The following is a 22155-nucleotide window of genomic DNA, read 5'->3' as shown; positions in this document are numbered from 1 at the left end:
ACGAAAATTGAGCTTGAGCTTGACGACCACACATTTCGTACTTGCTCCTCTGTCGTCGAGCTGGGCTAATGAAGTTGTACAACGAACCACGTATATGGCTACTTGGGATTAGTTGACCATCCTCAGTGTACAATAATTCAGTAGCTACCACTTTGTATAGATCGATAACAGCGCCGGCCACGTTCTTACGAACGTTAGAATGTGGAGGGATGCTGTAAGGAAAAAGGTGTAACAGAAAGGTTTGTCGGAGACCGAGTTTACCTCTGCATCTCCACGACTGCAACGGAAAGGAAAGGTATGTGTCACCGTGGTGAGTGACCAAATCGAAAAATGTTGCGCGCGAAGTTAACTCATTACGACGGTGAACGATGAGTATCTTTCTTGTCAAACACCGCCAATCTAGGTGTGAGGAGCGTACGAGGGCCAATCGCAACCAATAGTATCTGAGTGTTTATCAATTTGTCCATTACCAAAAATACAATATTCCCCGAGAAAGTACACGCACTCCGGCGAGCGCTGTTCTTTGAAAAGTATACCAAAAACAATATCAATAACGAATTCTCTCAACTAATCTAGTTGATCGAGACCGCTTTTAGAAGGCTAGTGTGCGATATTGTTTGTTGAGTCAAATAACTGAATGCGATGTTGAACCAAACTTTGTAAAATATTCAAAATAATCTAACAAAAATAAAAAAAAATATGAAAAAATGTGGGAATTAATCAAAATTGCAAAAACTACAAGGTATACAGCTCTAGGGGTTGTATGAAATGGTGACGTAGGACTAAATGTATATATTATATGCTGCGCCATAGGCAAAACCACCGTTTATTTTTGATGGTCGTTAGTGTAAAACTAACGATGCATGAATACATGAAAATTTCACACTAGTAGTAGTTGCGAAAATTCTCATAACTCTTATCTTCAAGCATCTATAGTTCTGAAAAGAACCGATTCCATAATCTTCAGTTAGAAATTCGTGCTACAGAACGCTGATAATCGCACCATCGGTAGCATTGAATATTTTGCTTGACCGCGCATAATAAAGTTTGCTCTCCGCTGTGTCAGCAAAATATTCTGCAGCGTACGATGGTAACTGTTGCTGCCGTATGCGACATAAAGGTAACATGTTCTGCAGTGCCTGGAAGCTGACTCGTATGCAGCTCTCGTTTCTCAATGTCGCGTACCTTTAACAGCTGCACTGCACTCGCTATTGTGTAACAAACTAAACTGAAGCTGAATTTTCTACACGCAGTCTTTTGTATCGAGTTCAGAGTAGATTTTTTCCATTAGGGCGTGGCCACGCAGCTTGGAAAAAGACAAACAAACCAAAACACCTTCGATACTACTGAGTGATTTTCATAAGCATCAAAAGAAAGTTTTTGCTTTTCCGATGCGAAAATCACTCTGGTTCATAGATTAACTAATTTTCGTTTCTAATATTTGACTGATAACGGTGTTCGAGTGGGCACAAACATACAATTAAACCGGAAAATCACTCAATTTAGCAGTAAAAATCCTGAAAACAAAGACGTTATCCTACGTCAAAAGAGTAAAAGAGTGGTTTTTAGCTTAAAAAAGTCATTTTTTCCATAAATTACGTTTGGGCAACCTGAAAACAATTTTTTTTAAAAGTTGGAATGTTCTACAAAAATACAATAAATAACATTATCTTTCAATTTAGGGTTGAACACCTTGACTATTGCTACATCAATTTTTTTTGAGACAGCCTAATCTCCAGGACTTTTTTTTATAAAGTTATAGCATATTTTAACTTGTTATTTCGATAACTTTAAAAATGGAAAGGGCCAGCAGTGGGTGGATTGGGACAGTTGGAACTTATAACAGTTTAAAGTACTTGAGCTAAGTTGGGACTTACTGAAGTTATCGGAGAAATTAGGTAAGATATGCTATAACTTTGTAAGGAGAAGTCCAGAAGATGTGTAGTTTTCGACAAAAATGTGTGTTTTTGATGCCGCAATGTGACTCTAGAACTACATTTTCTTGTAGAATTCAACTAACAAAAGTTTAGTACAAAAAACTAAATTTTCGATAACTTCCGTGTAATATACATTATAAGTTTGTACCCAATGAAGATTGGAATTTTGTTTGTTAAGCAAAGTTTTATACTTTTATATCTTCAACAACGTTGCCAAATTCCTCTATCTCTTAATAGAAAAAAATATTTTTTTTTTTAATTATTTATATAGTAAACTCTTTATTAGCTTTGATAATCTATGATTATGTAGGTCATTTGTACAAACCAGGCCCGGATTTACGGGGGGCGAAGGGGGCAAATGCCCCGGACCTTCCGACACAAGGGGCCCCCCAAGTCCTGGGCCACACGTTAAGACATAGTGGGGACCTGATTTTTTTGCTCGCCACCTTCCAGCAAAGCGTTATGTCATTTCAAAATTTAAATTTTTCTCACTTCTATTTCAAAAAATAAATAGAGGGCCGCACGAAAATACCTGCCCCGGGCCTTCACCACCCAAATCCGGCTCTGATACAAACATTTTTTTAGTAGACACAATTAAGCTAGAATAAAGGTGGAAAGCGCTATGGAATAAAGTTCCATTTTTGCCTTATTGAACCACTGTGACAGAAGGACAGGTAAAAGGTCATTTTTTGTGTTACTTTCAAAATTGTACTTCATACTGTACTGTACTTCATACTGTATCATACTGTAATGCCACATAAAGGCTTGCATGAAAGTTTGTATACATGGATAAGTAGACAAACAGTGTTGCTGTTTTCACTGTGAAAGTTGTGAATATAAAGGAATAAAAAATCATTTTTTTTCCTAATGTTTAATTGGGAACTGAGTGAGTCTCAATAATTTTTTTCAATTCATTTTCAATTCATTATTATTATTTTTAGTTGGATTCGCTGAGTGTTGTATTCCAGAAATTTATCCACGTAAATATTTATTTTAGGCTCTCTTCTCATTTTACCACTTCTCTATAATTCGCGTTTCGATTGCTGTCATACCTTGTTTTCAAGCAGTGATAATAGAATCAAATATTTAAAGATTACAGTATATTTTTCAGTAAAATGCCTATATAATATTTAAATTTTATGTAGTAACATCTCTTGCGCGAAATATTCACTACAAAGTAGGAATTATTCCGGAATGCAAAGTACTGTTTTGTAATATGATCGGATCAGATTACTTCAGGGACTTCACCGCTTCACTGATGGATTTCACGTACAATTAAAGAAAAACAAAATTGTTATTTTTTAGCAAGGTTGCCCATTTTGAAATGTCCAGAAAAATTTTGAACAAGTAAATTGTCTATCAAAAAAAAAAATTAATTCAAATATTAGTTGGATATGAAAAGAAATGACTACCTACTTCGATTACGATACACTTTTTGGTTCGATCATGATAAAAACTTTATGATAAGAAAAAAAACGATTTATTTAAATAAGTTCACGACGGATTTGCTATTAATTATTGTTCTAGAAACTATACAGATAGATAGTTTTGATAAACGTTCTCTTTTTATGATAACATGACATCAATAATAAAATATGCCACGGAAATCTATGTACTTTAAAAATAGTCTAAATTGGGCTGATCATGACAAATCACCTTATGCGCAAACTGCGTTCTAAACTCGCAGATCATCGAACCCTCGTGCGTAAATCTAACCTAAATTGCGCACACTACGACAAACCCACAATAATCCCACCGATTTCGCATTTATTTTGACTCAGCAAACGAAACCAAAAAAATGAACGAGGAAGCAGAAGAATGAAAGAAAACGAAATCAAACATTTGCACACTCCCAAAACAAAACATAACAAAACACAGGAGAAAAAAAAAAGCCGCACGCTTTAATACTGCAATCATGTTTTACTCGCACCGCTCTCTGGCTGCGTCGCGTCGCTCCAAAGTCCCCCTAGACCAGTTTTTTTTACGCGTGCTTATTTTACGTTGCTTTGTTTTTATTTCGTGTCTCTTTTTTGTTGGTTATTCTGCCCCCGTTTCCCCGCCCTCCGAACCTGCCTTTCGTTTGTCATGTGTGTAATTCTTTTATGTTCAGCTTGGATTTGCTGTTGCCCTGCCTGAAGAGCAGCGATTCAGTTTTTCGCGAACCAGTTGTACGAGGATCCACCCGGGCTATAAATTATACTTTATAACAGTTTTTCTCCCACCTACCCCCTCGCGCAGGTCTTCTATCCTCGAAATGGTTATGCTTTGCTTTGCACTTGTGTACCGAGCCGGGCGGCGGCGCGGGATAAACGATAGCCTCGACGTGTGCTGCGCTGAACTCGGTCAGGCTGAGGGCAGAGCCGGTCGTCAACCACAATCGCAAGGGAAACCGTGGAGCCGAGCTCCGTCGAGACAAAAAAAAGCATATTTGTTATGTTTATCCAAATTATGGTGGAAACCTCTCACCACTCATCGGGTTTTAACTGTCGAGAGTGAGAGGGAGAGTATTAAAACGTAACTCTTTTTTGATTATTTTAATTTTTTCGCTTTCGGGAAGTTCACCAGCGGGAGTTAAAAATGTGCAAACATTCAGATACAGACACACACGCGCACACACACAATGCACAAGGGAGGAAGGGACTCGGTCGAACTGAGTCATGTGCTTGTGTTTTTTTTCGGAGAATTGTCACCTTTTGGGATGGTTTGTAGTGGGTGTAGAATGTGGGCGATGGAAAGGGAAAAGGGTCGAAAACGGTTTATATTTTCGTGGATGATATTTGTTTAACTTTTTGCTTGCCTGGCACGATTTGCATAGGCTCTGGGAAGGTGCGAAAGGGGAAGGAGTTTGCATCTGCATTTTGTGATGTGGGTTTCGAAGGTACAGCATCATATTTTTGGCTAGACTTCGTGGTTATTTCTTGTGACGGGCGGCGGTACTGTTCGTCACTGGCGAGCCCGACCGCATGAGCGCTGGCGGTTTTAGAACCTGGCAACAGATGCACCAGACCATTACCGAACCGATTTTTTCATCTTCGTTCCGTCCAAGAGAGTATTAAATGGATGGGACGCTAATCTGGTTAATACTCTCTTCGGGTGCTGCGCCGGTTGGTTCCCCGAAACCGAGACTTGATGCGCACAGCTGCATCGACAATCGCAAAGCGTGAAAGCCTCTGTGCTCTGTGCGCCTACTCGTTTGGTGTTTTAGGCGAGCTTCCGAGGGACCCCCCGAGTAGTCAAAATAATCCCAATATGCATGCATGACTGCGGTTGCGAAGCAACAGCAGAGTCGGTACACTCACTCACGTTTTTTTTTTTGGTGTTTTTTTTTCGATTCCCTTCCAATCCCGGTCCTGTGGGACTGAATTCAACAGAAAACTGTCGGTGAACTAATTCTATTCTGTTTTGTTTCTTTCTTCCCCGCTTCCACAGACGAAAAAACACAGTCCCGGTCATATCAAACGTCCGATGAACCCATTCATGGTGTGGAGTCAGATCGAGCGGCGCAAAATTTGCGAAGTGACACCGGACATGCATAATGCGGTTATCTCCAAAAATCTGGGAGCCCGCTGGAAAGCGTTGAGCGAAGCTGAGAGGCAACCGTTTGTCGATGAAGCCGAACGTTTGAGAAAACTGCACACACAGGAGTACCCCAATTACAAGTACCGCCCGAAGAAAAAGCAGGTCAAGGGAAGCGGCGGTAGCAAGAGTAGTACTGGGTCATCTTCGTCTGCTTCGTCCTCACCCGCGTCGTCTACGTCATCGCGCGATAGCTGCGTATCATCCACCGGTAGTGCATCGGGTAAAACCAAATCCGGTCGGCGCAGTGGGAAGGTCAGCAAGAATGACAGCAACAACAACAGCAGTAGTAACGGCGTTAATTTGAAATCGAAGAAAGCGGTACTCCGAGCGGAGCTGAGGGACACAAACGAGGAACTGTACTACCATCAACAGCAATGCGTCGGAGGACAGTCGCCAAATTCCCCGGAAGGTGCCGCACTGTACGATGATAGCTCCCTGATCTCTCAGGAGCCACCGTTTGCCAACTCGGTGTTTGAGTCCGATAACAATCTGTTTACCACCAATCTGGAAGGACTAACCGCGACCGATTGCAATAATTGTTTTGGTCAACAGACTTTATTCGAGAATGAGGATGATAATAAGGCGTTTATTTTGACCCAGGATGATGATTCGAAGAGCTATCTCTTCACAAATGGAACAATGAGCAACCAGGACCAGAACGGGGTGACGGTTGGGACCGGCGGAAATGGTAATGGAAACAGCAACGAGGTGGATATCAAACGAGAAATGTTCTTCGAAGAAGACGATCGGTTCAGGTTGGATGATCCATGCCTGGACGATGTGCTGAACGGAACGGGTCACCGGGATCAAGTCAGCGGTCAGGTGCACAGTCCTAGTCCAGTTAGTGTGAGTTCCATGAATGACATCGTCCCCTACAATGGACTGTTCACGGTGAACAGTATGGCTAACGGCAATCTAACCGGAAACGCTCTGCTAAGCTTCAGCGAATTATCGGGAAGCTGTCAGTCCCACAATCAGTTGCTTCCACAGCACCTGCACACAAGTCAGCTGAACGCACTGACGCTCAACGCATTCACCGCCCAGTTGGCCAACAGCCGACCTCTTCAGCAGAATCCCACGCTCAACGCCATTACGTCCAACTGCCAATCCTCGCCGACCTCCACCGCACTGATACCAGTGAGTAGCTGTGCGGATTCTACCATCAACAGTACCGTGTCTACCAACTCCATTGTGGCCGATATTGACTGCAGTCCGGCGATCGCCATCAGCCAGCAGTCCCACATCAACAGCCACAACCTGGTGCAGATGGATTTCACCGATATGGTAGTTCCGGAAGATCTCAACGACATCACCTTCGACCGGCTGGAAACGGCCTCATCGTCCAGTGGTTCCCATCTGGAGTTTCCCTGCTCGACGGACGTTACTCGGCTGCTGCGGGAATGGGGAAGCAGCGGAAGCAAGTTTTAAACATCGATGCAAACCAAAAAAATAAGTGCTTTATTGTGCGACAGTGAACGAGAGAGAGCGAGAGAAAGAGAAAAAATAGCAAGAATGAGAGAGCGGTGAGGTACGCTCGAATGTTAGGGAAGCGGGAATGTTTGTTTGTACATTGGATTCGGTGCTGCCGGTAGGGAAATCAAAGTCTAGGCAAAAGCAGCGTAATAAGAAAACAAAAACAAATTTAAAAGTGTTGTGATGATCAAAAACAAGTAGCGGGAGAAGGAGAACTTTGGTTTTCTGTTGAGGTAGAAAGTTAGCTTTCATGTTGGGTAGAATGTCGGACAGTAGTCAACATGCCGGGCGCGGTTTTTAATTAATTGAGCATTTTGGTACGCCGGGGGTGAGCCAATCATCCGAGAAAAAAAAGTAGATTGTCAATATAACAGTAGGTGAGAGGCAGTTCAATCGGTCGATTTTTGACGGCTGTGGTAGCGGCAATAAGAGCCCGTTGGGAACTCAGCGAAAAGTTTTTTGATGAAGCGGAAGAAAGATGAAAATTGAAATTGGGAAAATTTCGTTTGCGCGAACGTCGGACAGATTCCGACCGAGCACCCGGAGAAAAACCTTCGCAAAAGTTTCGTAAGTCACCACTTTCCAGTTTTTAATTGATGACTGCAATAAGATGGGTTCCCCGCCTTCTCTCCTGACGGTTCCGCGGTTTGAAGGAGTCACAAAAGTTTTGCATCCTCCTCACCAGTTGGACCACCAGTGGACTGCGCCGGAGAGTGGAAAACTGAAAGGATGGAGAATGTTTTGCGGTATTTTCCATTAAGTCATTACGCTGATGGTGTACCTCCTCCTGTCCGCCCTGCTTTTCAGTTGGGTTTTCTTTTGGACAAGTTTATGTGCAATGGAATTAGAAAATATCGCAAAATGACCAGTAGGGCTGAAGCAAAAAATCATCACAGCCTTTGCGCAATGGCAATAAAAAGTGGATTGATTTAGCAAGCACGGAGTAAGATTAATAACTTTTAGCGTTCTTTGTCATTTTAACTTTAATCTCCAGCGCAGCCAGTGGGAAAAATAACTTAAATTTGATAAAGATAACTACAAATTATTCACGCAACATCGGTGCACGATTTTTTTGTTGTTGCTTTGCTTTTGCAATTTTTTGTGGCTAGAGTAAAACGAAGCCATGGAAAAGCATCTGCTGTTGGTTGTCCCGGCAGGGCACAGAAACGAACCGGTAAACAAGACCAATGAGCTGGAAAGCCGGAAAATGACAGCCACGGAGAACGTCTGTCAGTCAGTCAGTCAGTCCGAGCGAATGAGTGCGCTGTCTGCTCTGGCTGATGAAATTATAATTATTGATCGAACGAATTCCTCTTCCCGCTGCCGGCAGCGCTTCGGAATGGTTGATTTATGTTCCGCAGCATGAGGCGTGGATCGTAATCTCATTTTACGGCGTACAGAACAGCGGTTTTACAGTCGGACGCTTCTTCTGCTTGTGGATTTTCGCTGGGAGCGGGCATAAATCTAAATTGAATTTCTATTGATGCCTAATTTTTTCCGCTGCTGTTATTATTTTCGCTCGTAGTAAGCAATCTGTAATTTATTAATATTGACATCATCAACAAATGGTAGCTAAAAAAAAAACTTAAAACCATCCACTAGGAGCGCTGCAGATAGTAAAATGTAAATGTCAAAACCAAATTCGAATTTCCGAAACCCACTCTGATTGAACATTACTTCGGAGTCTACAGAGCCACTATCCGCTTATCGCAAATTGCGAAGGATAAAATTTTATAAACTTCTGCTTCACAGCCGAGAAGTAAAACCCGGCCTGGGATGCCAAAAAATTAGCATATACCAACCAGTAACCAGTGGCACAACCCTCGATTGAACCGACTTCGGGGCCGAGGCATTTTCGAGAGGCTACATTATACATATGCATAAATTGATTGACTGACTATGTGGTAGATTTTCCGACTTCTGTTCGAACCTTCGGTTCGGAATATTTTCTTAATTCGTTACAATATCGGATTGGGGAGCGCGAAATCGGTGCTCCACCTCACCCCTCCGTTTGGCCAGAGAATAAATGCAATTTAGCTGAGTTCGATTTCACTTCGACTGCTGTTGCTGTCCGTAATACTGCCCCGAAGTTCATAAAGTCTGATTGGTTTCCTTTTCCCTCCTTTCAATTCGATTGTGTTTTGTTTTTTATTCTTCTGTTTTGTTGCTGTAAATATTGTATCATATAGTTTCCTTCCGGTAAGAGGCCCCCATCTTTCGGCCGGCTGATTGTCATATTTTTCTTACTATACCTTGTTTTGTTTCGTTCAAATTCTCCTTTTAGTTCGAAAAATTTTCGGCTTTATTGCGGTGCAAAGGGCAAACAGTACAATCGCGAATAAAAATGCAGAGCAAATCGCAGCAACCGAACAAATTTACCGTACACGCAAATACATAGCAGCTTTTGGTTTCAATTTTTTGAGGAAAAAAACAAAAAATGTTTTCATTCGTTTGGTGAGATCAGTGAAAAAGTTTGGTAACGAGAAAGAACGAAGTTGAAACAAAACAAAACAAAAACAAAAACTGTAGATATAACAAATAAGAGAATAAGCTGAATGTGATTTAAGTAAAGGTAAACAAACTCCGATCAAGTCGGAGGTTTTGCAAAATTGTTAGTTAAGATACACAGACAACACGCATACGAAACAAACTTTGACAGACACACACTCACACAGAGACACACACAAAGATGGCAGAACTGTAAGCTCCTTGCTGGGGCGGCACTTGTAGTTGTAAAGTTATTAATACTTTTTAATCGTATGCGAGAAGAAGACGCAGAACAGGAGCAGCAATGTTGATGAAGGGCGGTTTGTGAGAGCAAGAGAGCGCGAGAAAGAAGATAATAAGAGTAGAGCTTGGCATATTTTTGCCCGGAAGGTGGCGTTAATGCTCGACCATACACGAAAGGGTACCATATTGGGACTAGTAAGTAAATAACTATTATACATATATTATTGTGGTTATACTAATTGTGTAGTAGTGCTATTTGATCTATTATCAATCGACACAAAGGAACGCAGGAGAGCTAAGTGTGAAGTAGAATTGTCCATGTTTTCTTACTGTTGCGCAAACACAGGAATGAACTCTATTTCACTGAAGGGATTCGAGATACAAAAAAAAAAACAAAATGGGAAGAAATTATAGTGAGTTGTTCTTTGGTCCCAGGTCGTAGCACTTTCGCTCTGTAAAAATAAAAATAAAACGAATCAAACTATTGTGATTTGCAGAAGATCTCTCAAATAATGAAACGGAAACTTGTTTTCTTTTGTCAGCAAACAATATCAGGGAAATGTTTGTTTTTGTTCTCTTTTTTAAGAAAATAATCAAAAGAAGAAAAAATACAGCAAACAAGAAAACACACAATAGAACAGAAACTCACTAAGCTGTGAGCAATACCGCCAGCACTGGCAGAAGAAGCAAACGGTACTTGTATCTAATTAAAAACAAAATGCATCAATTAAGGTAAGTAAACCGATTACACTGGTACACCCAGCGATGTCAGTAGCGATTCAATAGCTTTTCATCAATTATTTAAGTCAATAGCTGAAGCAGTTGGTAGAGCGAATCTGGATACTCGATACAAAAAAAAAGAAAAACAAAAACTAGCGGAACCGACAGAGAAACTATTCAAAAACAAAAAAGTGCTCGTTATTTTTGTAACCGAAACGGAAGATACAAAACACTAGTTTAGTATCGTTTTTAAATTAAGAGGAAGTTTATTTTTGACGCGTGGGTTTATTTGCTTACTTTTTCGATAAATGAAAAACCACAAACCTCAGGAAATGAACGAAAATTCAAAAAAACAATTACTAAATAAAGCGTTATTGTTAAGCAACTTATTATACAAAAAGGATCAAAAAACGATTTATTTTAACAGCAAACAGTTCATCGAAGAAAAAAAAAACAAAACAACAACAACAACAAAAAAAACCGTGAACTGAAACGACCACAGAACAAACAAAAACTAAACTAAAGAGAAAACACACACACACACATTAGATACTTTTTGGGATGCCACACCGAACTAGACTAAAACCAGCAAACAACAAACAAAACAGTATAATCAAACCAAACCATACCAACGCGAGAGTTCAGCATACAATCGGTTCCAGATAGTTGGATGATTTTGATTTCAATTTATGTTGCGTTCGGAAGCACACAGCAAATTACGTCTAAGGAACAACTGGGTGTACATTTTTGCAGCTCCACTAATGGGCTTAAAAGAAAAAGTTTATGTTCGGGATTGTGGTTGTGTACGTTTTTTCGGTTTGATGTGTCCTGTTAAGTAACCTCCGTAATGTATGGAGTCACCTTTTCTTTGGTAAGGTGAAATTCTCTGCTTTTTTTTCCAAAACACTTTTTAGTAGAAGCAACCTTTTTAAGGTATTAATTTGAACTTGTTTTTTCGAAAAATCAGAAAATCTGTTCACAAAATCATCATACAACAAAATCACATGATTTTTGTGCAAAAAAAAAGAGTTGTTTTGAACATTCATTTGCAACAAGTTTAATGCATAGTTTTCAAACATTATGCATAAACGAAAGTAACAAAAATATTTTGAGTTCAATATTCTATTAATCTCCGCAAATTTTCTGACATGAAGTACAACTGGTAAACGTTTTGATAGGCAGACTTCGTTTTGCTCGTCTTGATCTCAAGGTGAAATTGTGTAGGAGCCACAATTAGCCGACTTCGACTTTTCAAAGACACAAAACTCGGAAGAAGTTAATGCGGTAAAAATATATCCTCATGTTTGCAGCACCATAGCAAATGTAAGGATATATTTTTCTCGGTGACGTATGAACTTTTTCCGAGTCTTGGGTCGTTGAAAATTCTAAGTCAAACACGACATACTTCCTTCCTTAGCGAGAAATCATTATTTCCCTCCTAACAACTATCAGTTAACATTCAATGTACATCATACCATCAACGCTGCCAGGTGGATTTCATTGATATCTGAAAAAAAAAACCAAAATAATCTGGCAGTCGTTTCGCGGAATAAAAAGTAATTTTTCGTATGAAATTTTTGAAGTACGCAACCTCTTTAGGGTGATACAGTTGCAAAACCTTGAGCAATGTTCAAAATGATGAACTTAATGCGAGACAGAGAAAAAAATGCTTAAAAATTTGGATACTTGGCAACGCTGATATCATCTGCTGTTGAGAGAGATTGAAGAGTAATAGTTTCTCGGGTGAATAAACGCTTCTGATGAAGAAATGAATTGTTCAGTGAACATCTGAAAATGACGTTTCTGTTCTCATCGCTTTTGGATGTGACAAAAACAGTGTAAAATTGAACGTTCTGCAGAATACGCAACGCACCCATGGTGAGTTTCAATTCCAAATCTGTTAGGATGTCGGAGGGACAGAGGCTCAGTATAGCAGAGTAGTAACCTTGAAACGGAAAGGTGAAACTTACACACAAGTACGGATATAAATGATAAGCGTATCACTTCCTACAATAGTGATACTGCCAATAATATGAAGTACGGAATACAGAAAACACTTGGACAAAATCACAATAAATCTAATCTCTGGTCGCAGTGATGAGCCCACACAGGAAAAAAAGAGAGAAAGTAATTGCTTAAGGCCCAAATACACACACGGCACACGGTCCATACAAAATGGAAGGCGGGGTAGCGATCACGCCCTCTATTTTGTATGGAAAAGGTGTCATTGCGCCGTGTGTGTATTTGGGCCTTTACCCCTCGCATGCGAAGATTGGTCTGAACATAAACTGTGCTACTGAAATTCTCTTCGATTAAATGCGGGCAGTTACTTTCTCTCTCTCACGCGTTTGACAGGTAATGGCAGCGTTTCCAGGTCGAGTTCATCGATATCTGTAAAAAGCTTAAAAAATTTAAAAAAACTTTGTGCAAATTTTTCATCACCTTTTTGCGAGACAGAGGAAATAGAATCTGGAAGATTGTAATCAAATCTCGCTACCTGGACACATGTTCAAAAATCTGCTGAATCCAAAGAAACCTGGATACCTGACAACACTGGGTAGAAGAATGTGAGCATAAAATCAAGAGAGTGGGTGAAACCTCTCGGTAAAGAAAAACGTGAATAGGGTTACGAGAATAATTCTCAAAAGCATGTTTTTGCTTAGAGAAATAAGACTATTTTCATTCATCAATTTTCGCAGGTATCACATGCTGTACTAGTTTTATGCAGCAATGAAACCTTACCTTGACTCCACCTGCATAAAACATATGTAAAACTGGCGTTTTTTTTGGTACACATTGCCCCATTGTACTCCGTAGCTCATCCTGTCAAACTGCTAGATAAGTAATGAACAAAATGAGTGTTACGTATGTCTTATGTATGTGTTGGCTCTTTTGTTCAGCTTTTAAGCTTTATACTAATATGCGCTTCCGTATGAGGCTGAAAATAAACCTAACAATTTTTGGAATTTCCAGTTTTAGGTGAATTTTTTTTAGCTAAATAACGTAAATAATTTTGGAATTATTTTAGGTAAATTTTTTGCTCCATTAAATTTCAGTTTACCATTTGTTCAGCTTCTGCTGCCATACAAAACCAGTTACCTTCGAAGTATACATACTTCAAAATGATTCTCGAGCTAGATATATTGCCGAGCTGTCATCCCAACAAACAATTTTGTTGATTTACAGCTTAATAAGCTATAATTCAGTGGATTTCAGCTGAACTATAGCTAAATAAGCCGTTATTCAACAAAGTTGTTTGTTGGGACGGTTCAACCTTAATCATCTGATAATTTAGCAAAAAAAAACATGATTCAGCAACACTGTGATTTTGGATGTTTTGTGAAATTTAAGTTAGGTTCAACCAGGATTTTCGAAAAAAATTTGACAGCTGTCGTTTTTCTAAAATGTGCACTGAGCAATGGAGGCAATCACTTACCAAGATTCGGCAGTAAATTTTAAGTGTGTAATTACACTATTAACATTCTGTTATTCTTGGATTTATGATTTCAGTTCTAAACAACAGCAGATTCAACTATTACTTTACATGTTAGAGAGGTAATTGCGGCTGAAATTTGCTGTGCTCGGTCGCTTTTTGACACTGAAAAAAGCACGCAAGGGTTTTCTCTTCAAGATTATAGACCATTTTACGAGACGTTTCTGAACTCAATTCATGAATGAAATTTTGACAGAAATCTCGGAACCGCTGACATAACGCACGTAAAAGCAACATCAATATCAGCAGGATCCGTGACACCTGTCAGTTCGTTATCCATGCATTTTTGGACTTTCATTGAAAAAAACAATGAAAATTGTTTCATTTCCCTACGACTCTAACAAAACTCTAGCACAGCGAAATAACATACCTTTGTTAGATGTCATCCGTACTCGAAGTTACACTCCTGTGAAAAAATGACTCCGAAATGAGTAAAATTTGACGCATTTTAATATAGACCTTTTTACGTACGAATGTGTTAGTGCCACTAGTTGAGGAAAATGTTTACAAATAGCTGTTTTGTTTGCAATGCTATGCTTTTAGCAGCTGGATAAATATTAAGTTTAACACTCGTTACATGTTTTAAACTTGTTTCTGAATAAATTTTTTCGTTCGTGATCAGAAACCGGAAGAAGCTGCTGAACATAATCGACCAAAAATGGTAAAAAATGATAAAAGTTGAAGCAACGAGATGCGATGATTTATAGTTTGGAGGAAACAAAAGCAACTTTACACGGGTTTACAAGTTTACTAGTGTGCGTGGGTGAAAAGTCACCTATCTCTATAGAGATAAGTGAATTTTCAGTTACGCACACTAGCAAACGTGTAGAGCCGTGTAAATTTACTTTTGTTTTCTCCAAACTGTAATACATCGCATATCGTTGTTTCAAATTTTTAGCAGCTTCTCCCGATATATAAACTGTCACACTGTAGCCTTGAGAGCAGATTTAAAATAATTATCGCGATAATTTGCCTTAATGTCCTCTCACAGCTCCGGTGTTTATGTACGAGAAATACTCTCTTTGACAATGTTGTAGTACTATTTGAGGAGTTCAAGTTCGCCATACAAAGTTGTTCAGAACTGTGCTGATTAGATGAGCTATCAGCTTGCGAAAAATTGAACGCGAGTGATAATTTTCATCTTTGTCCGAGACACTAACACATTCGTACGTAAATAGATCTATAGAGCTTTCTGACAGCACGGTCAGGCACACTAAATTCGGGTTGTTTGCCTCATAAATGACTCTTGGTTTACTCAACCGGGGTTAAGCAGATCGAAAAATATAGTGTTTTTTGAGTTGCTCGGTACTGTAAATCAAATATTCGTATTGTAAGATACTATCCGTAAACGAATCACACAATCCGCGTAGGAATAAATTAACTGTCAAGTTAGCGAAAGATAATAAATATTTCGCAATCAATGCAGGCATTTTGACAGCACTTTGATTGCCTTATTTTCATCCGACTTACGCGGTGTAAAGTGCACCAATAAATGCACGATTGGAGAGGTCTCTAGAGTAGAACAGCTTTGAATCTGAGTAACTCCGCAAATACGCATATTTGAGTAACACTAGGCGTCTTTGAATTATTAATCAGCATTTGTAAATGGTGTTACTCACATTTTGGGTACAGTATAACCTCTGAAGTTCGTCATCGCTTCAGCTTCTATCTAAACAACCTTCTGTGAAACAAATGAACCACACTGAACAAACAAATAACTCCAGAGCTGTGAATCAAAATAAATTCAACCGAACCGGAGGATATCCAAGAAGATAATAAAAGACACTCAGAAAAGAAACTTGATCTATTTTTGAGTTACTATTTAAGAGTTTAAATTTGTACCCGCTCGTTCAGTTTAACTCTAAACTGAGTCAAATATTACTCTGTTCTGTTGAAATGGACGTACTCAATAGAATATTCGTGCAATTTCTTCTGAGTTACATGTCTATCTATCAAAAACTGAGTAAATTTTACGCTGGTGCATTTCGTATCCACATCCGCCGCAAATTGTTGCATTCTTTCGGGCTCCAACCAATTTACAAAACCTAACTTTGAGAAACTCTAAGCTTTAAACACTACTGAGAGCAACATCGAACATTGGCATTAAAATAACTTCTATTGTCATTTGAAAATTTTTGACATTCGCTCATATTACGCAAAAATGAGTAAATACAGCCATTAAGAAATTCTGAGTAGATATTACTCAGTTTAAACAATAAAAGCAATCCCAGTTTTTTTAAATTTTTCATTGAATTATTTAAACTGAACCATCAACCGAAAACGTACACAAACGTCACGTAAACAATCAAATTCGTAAATTCGTACTCATTGTGACTACTGTACAAAGGAAACAGATTTTTCGCATCTAGTTTGTTACGCTCCATAATGACGGTTGCTTTGACGCGGTGTTTGAAAATTCGAAACTGTCTTAAGAGTGCTACGCACTTTTCATCAGAGTAGTCGTCATTATGAAGCTGAATAGTGACTGTATTAGTAGCCTGGATTTTGGGAACCCAGTTTGAGCTGTAAAATTTCAATTGGTTAGAATCTAATATTGTAACAGTTTCAATTATTCCAAATTATTTTCTCCTAGACCCTTTTAAAGCGGTTTTTATATTCGAAAACATTTTACAACTACAGGAGTTTCTTGACTCGTAGCAGTCAGATCAGTAGTTTTTCAGTCCACCAGACTAGTATAAAAGTGACTACAGTTTCACTGTCGAATTTTCAGGTTGTGAAAGTGAGCTTTTTCGTTCTCGAACTCTACCAGCCGAACAAGCAGTAAATCAGCACTCGAGCTGTGTCTCCCCTGAGTTTAGCATCCTTCAGTAGCGCGATTCGGTTAGATATCTTCATTTCTATTATACTCTTCTTCTCCTTAACTCACTGAATGCTAGAAAGAAGAAAAAAAAAACTGTGAGATAAATAAATTTTTGTCTTGTTGACTTTACCAGTAGTCGAATAGTTAGATGAAACCAATTTGACCGGTTTGAGCGATGGGAAGTGCCACTTGATACACACTCCTGCACACGCTGCAACATCTCAACTGTCAAACAACAACCAAGCAAAACAAACAAAAGCAACTTTTATTCGTGTTTGTGTTAGACTCTGTAGACACCTAATCAACTTATCGGCAAAGGGTCGAGTACACCAGCAGTGTTGCCTGTTTATCACTGACATCAGCCAAGGGGAATGACAGATAAGCCCACGGAATGATATTGCATTCAACGGAACTGGGACACACACACATTGATTGGTTTTATTTGGCGGAAACTAAAGTTAAGACTGATTGCTCCGAAAGTTTTTAGCTAACGATGAATTAACATGTACGGAACATAAAAAAAAAAAATAACTAGAAACAAACTAAAACGTATTCCTTCGGTTGTCACTCTGCTAAAGTAGCTGCCTATATAACTGTGCTCTGGTCGTCACCATTACTGTTACACAAGTTTTTCTCATTCTCTGCATTGTTGTTGTAGCAATATCGCATAACTTTACATTCATGCATAATCATTCACTCATAAATAGACACACATACACACATGACAGCACATGCATAATAAGTCTTTCGTGATCTTAGTTTGACAATCAGCTGAATTTGCCGACTCTCGGTTTAGTTGGTGTAGATCTCCTCTCACCGCATTGTTATTCATATAACAGAATTCTGCGATATAAAGGATCCTATTTCCTGTTAGCAACATATCTTGAGAAGTAACTCAACGAAAACACACACAAACACACACACACACACGCAAAAGTACACAAGTCAAAAGCAAGCCAAACTTCCCCTCAGAAATCATGTGCCCTTTTCACCGCCCTGCCATTCATCCTAGAAGAGCAAACCGCGCGGTAGAATGTCTAGTTTTAACCACTAAAATGAGGTGCGAATAGCGTACAATATCAAGCAAATGCATTTTTTTCTCTCGGATAGCCATTTTTGCCTGTGAATTGATCTCATTTTTTCGAATAGTAAAGTTTTGTTTGCTCCAAAATTCTGTTTTATGTGACTCAAACCTGTTAACCTCGGGATGAGCGGATAAGCGTCTTTTCCCCCTCAAACCTCAAAGCCCCTTCCGTGCTACGTCAAAGCGGTTTGCTTATTAGAATCCATTTTACCGATCGTGTCTCAAATTTGATTGCTATCGGTAGTAAATCTACAGATACGAAAACCCTCATACTCACACACACGCAGTAAGAAAGCATCCATTGCAGAAGCATCGAGCAAACGCAAATTATTAGTAAATAAAGTAGTAGTGAAAGTAAATGTAACTTGTAATAATCAACTAACAGATTTGAAAAATCAGAAGAAGAAAAACTAAATAAATAAAATATTCAGGTATCTATGCAGGCTGTGAAATAGTCTATTCTTTATTTTACATTAAATAGTATTGTATAGTTTTTTTTAACTCTTCGTAATATGAACGTTCGTTTTGTTTATTGCGTAAATAACTAGCTTTCGTTTATTGTCTCGTGAAGAGTTTATCGTTTCAATTTCTTACCCGTAAGAATGGTACGAAAACAAAAACAACAAGAAGAAAAACACAAATTCGTTCAAAACTGTATTGACAAACTGCCAAACTATGCATTTTCACTTTCTACTAAACCATAACTAGTAAACAACAACAACAACAAGGAAAGTGCGTTTTAAACCTGCTTTATTTGGTTTTATGTTAAAAACCCCGTTTCGGAATTACAATCATTGTTTTCTACAAAAGCATTAGAACAGAAACAATACAAAAATAAAACGTTACATAACTACTTGAAAGAACGTAAAACAGAAATAAAAATCAAGTTTTAGCAAATTTTGCATTAAACAATAGGAGGAGAAAAATAAATAAGAAAAAAAGCCGAGATTTTCAAATCTTTATTTTACCTTATATTGTCATTGAGAGAAAACGTGCTTTTCTCCCTCCATTATTATATTAAAAAGAAGAAAAACAACTGAGAAACAAACAAACAAATAAAACATCCATGGAATCAGCCGCTTTAAATGTGTAGAGAAACGTTTTTTTTTTTTATATAAACATTTGAAAAATTAAGCAACAAAAAATAAGATGAACAAACTTACAATTTACCAATCGTAGAGAAAATGAACTCAAGTAGGAAGCTAACTTCTAAAATAAAGCGCGTTGCGGTTTTTTTTTCTCTGTGAACTACTTGAACCACACTCACACACATACAACGGTAATAAATTGACAAAAAACTCAAGAATATTTATTGAGCAAGAAAAAAGCAAACAAATTACTAAATGTCTATTTATATATTTACAATCTCAGCGCCAATTCTGTGCACTGAAAGATCAAACAAAATATAACCGAAGTAGCGTGGATCAAAAAGACTAAACTACCAAAATGGCGTGAGCAAAAGAAGAAAGAAACAAAAACCAGCGGAGACAACCAGGAGAGAGCGTATAACGGGAACGAAAATCAATCACAAGTGGGATTGAACTTGTTATAATTACTAATATATTTACACTCACTCACTCACTCACTTACACTCACCGTAGCAGCGTTAAACTCAAACTAGTAAAGTGAGCAAGGGAGAAACAGACAGCAAACAAAAGCGAACTTTGTTTCGTCAAATTTGTAACGATGACTTGTGACTCCAGTTTGACGTTTGTCAGCTGCAGCGTTTACGTGTGGCATGCCCTAATCTCCCCCCCCCCCCCCTTCCCCCCAAAAAAAGAAACAAACCCAACAAAAACTTATTTGGCACAAACAGACTCGAAGGAGAGGTTTCAAAGATGACAAAATTGTGTGTAGACAAAGAATCTACAATTGCCGGATTCGTCCCTAGCAGGGCCTGCTACTGGTGTTTTCGTTTACGTTGCAACTGACAGAGAACTTTTCAGAGATAGTTAGTGGTCTCAAATTTGGTAGGGCGCTAAACGCACTCTTCTCCGGATGGGTGCACAAATTTGTTGTTTTGATATTTGCGTGTGTTGGGGAGACCAAGCGTCCGAAGATTTTCAGAGCCCAAAAAAAGAAGGAGAAGAAACAAAACTAGAGTGGATATGTAAAATCAATCAACCAATTTTGTGACGATTTGTGACAGTCGGTGAGCTGTCAGAACGTGGAGTGCTGTCATAATCGAACTATCTAACGTAGCCGATCCTACGCAAAGCATCAACTATAAGGAAAATAAAGATACCAACATTTGTAATATTATGTACATTTACGACCATAACTGATAGGAAGTTTTGTAAATTTCTGTGTAAATACTATAATTATGGATTATATTATATATGAAGTAACATTAGAGACAAAAAAGTGGAGTTAAGTATCGTAACTAAGAGAATATTAGCAGATTTTCGAGAGCGATTTGCGAGCGGGGTCAAGAAAACGGAAACATCGATTTTGATTTGCTAGAATTTTACGTTTTGTCACAATAAGGTTGACAAGGGAAACATCCAAACAACTGATACCGACCAAAAAAATAAAAATAAAAATTATTAAAAAAAGGCATAAACGATGGATTGAGCTGAACAAAGCAGATGTTAGGCTTTTAAATAATTGATTCTCGGTTTTTTATACTGTTGACAAACTATTACGACCCTAAGTTTACGCTAATAGGTAAAGGATTCCGTTTTCTGCTGAAAGGGCACTAATCGAAATCGAATCCTGCGCCTTTCTTTTTTTTTATTGTGTCGTTGACGAATTGTCCTTCCGAGCAGCGTCAGCAGTGAACCTAGTCGGCGGAAGGCTCCGAACCAAATTTTAGGCAACCACAATCGAGCCAATAAACTATTAACTTTAAACGAAATTAACGCGCATCCAATTTGAGCAAACGAAGGGAAAATTTTGACAAGCAATATACAAGAAAATAAATGTTGAAACAAAGAAGAAAACTCAAACATGTGAAAACAAATTGCAATTATTTTCCTCCCGGAAGAGCGGCCGCTACGAAATGAAAGAAAATCTTTTCGGAAGAACAATACAATTATGAGGGAACAGGAGTGAAGATAAAAATTACTAAATACAAAAGAGAAAAAAACATGAAATAAAATCATAAACTGATTCTCCGAATCGCACGAGTTGTTGAAGTTTTTGACATGCAAACCAAAAAGTGTCTGTTTCTTTTCTGTTTTAGGAAAAAAAATGAAGCAAACCGAAATGAAACAATCCAGTAGGAAGTTAGCGACATGCTGTTAGTGCGAAACGGAGCTGTTTGAGTTAGAGATTTGTCCAATTTATTTAGTGCGTAAAGTTTAGATTTGCTCGTTTGTTTTTACCTTGTACACATGTACTGCTAAGTAGACGATCGGTCGCACCCGAGCGAGGCCAAAGATTTCGAAGTCCTTGTACGGGAAAACGGCCCGTCCTTTTCCATTCTCTGTCCTTTTTTTTTGTTGTTTCCGGAACCTCGGGTCTCTCGTTAATACATCACAAACTAGAAACGAGCAGACGCGGGAGGCGAATAAATTACTACATAACTAACTAAGTTGTTGCTAATCCAGAAACCAACCAGACTATCGCGAGATCTGATCGAAGATCGGAAGCGCAGACTCAGGCGAACGAAATCGTTGTGTGGAAAAAAAAACCACGAAGACGAAAACAATATGAAAACAAGAATCGAAGCGACCATCTGCAAGCAACTATCTAGAACCATGAAAAGCTCTAAGAACAGACAACAAAGGCAAAGAACATGTAATAAATTCATGCGAAGAACAATGAGGTTTATTTCTGTGTAAAACCATTACAATTATAATTATCAATACGATTAGTTGCGATTAGTGATTATCAATTATTATCAAGATTATTGATTATTATTACTTATTATATATATTATTGATTATATTAAATATATGAACAGTGAAAAAATTTTACATTTGAAAACTCTTGTTTCATTTCACGGAAAGTAAACTTAGAGACAGATGACAGTTTCTTTTGGTGTCCTCTGATATGAGATTCTGGTTCACCTTGGTCGCAAAAGTCAACTTAGGATTTGACTTGTAAACAGGTAAGTTATGTTCTAGATCTTTGGGGTCCTTGGGATTACCGAACATTGTATGAGAAAATGGTTGTAAATTTTGTTTAGATTTTGTTAATAAGGAAGTTGTATAAAAATAAGATAAAAAACGGCATAAAATGTTGCAAAGATCGGCATTCAGTAGAGCATATCATTGCTATTCAAAACTGATAATTTTTTGTTTAGCGGATTTAACAAGTTCAATTACTGATAGAAAATGTTCTTTAGTGTGAATTGCATTTATTTGCAAAATGG

At 38.4% G+C, this 22155-nt stretch overlaps 1 protein-coding gene across 1 annotated transcript in view; it reads left to right on the top strand.

The window, feature by feature from the left end:
• The window catches only part of LOC129725080 (uncharacterized), a 300060-nt gene extending 278293 nt beyond the window's left edge, over positions 1 to 21767 (top strand). The window contains exon 2 of the mRNA XM_055680493.1: positions 5367 to 21767. Coding sequence (XP_055536468.1) covers positions 5367 to 6944 — 1578 coding nt within the window. The 3' untranslated portion in view covers positions 6945 to 21767. The remainder of the gene's footprint in view (positions 1 to 5366) is intronic.
• The last annotated feature ends 388 nt before the right edge of the window (positions 21768 to 22155 follow it).

Source organism: Wyeomyia smithii, chromosome 2 (genome assembly GCF_029784165.1).
Source record: "Wyeomyia smithii strain HCP4-BCI-WySm-NY-G18 chromosome 2, ASM2978416v1, whole genome shotgun sequence".
In the NCBI taxonomy this organism is placed as follows: domain Eukaryota; kingdom Metazoa; phylum Arthropoda; class Insecta; order Diptera; family Culicidae; genus Wyeomyia; species Wyeomyia smithii.
The sequence above is the reverse complement of the archived record's forward strand: the minus strand, read 5'-3'. Positions and strand labels throughout refer to the sequence as shown.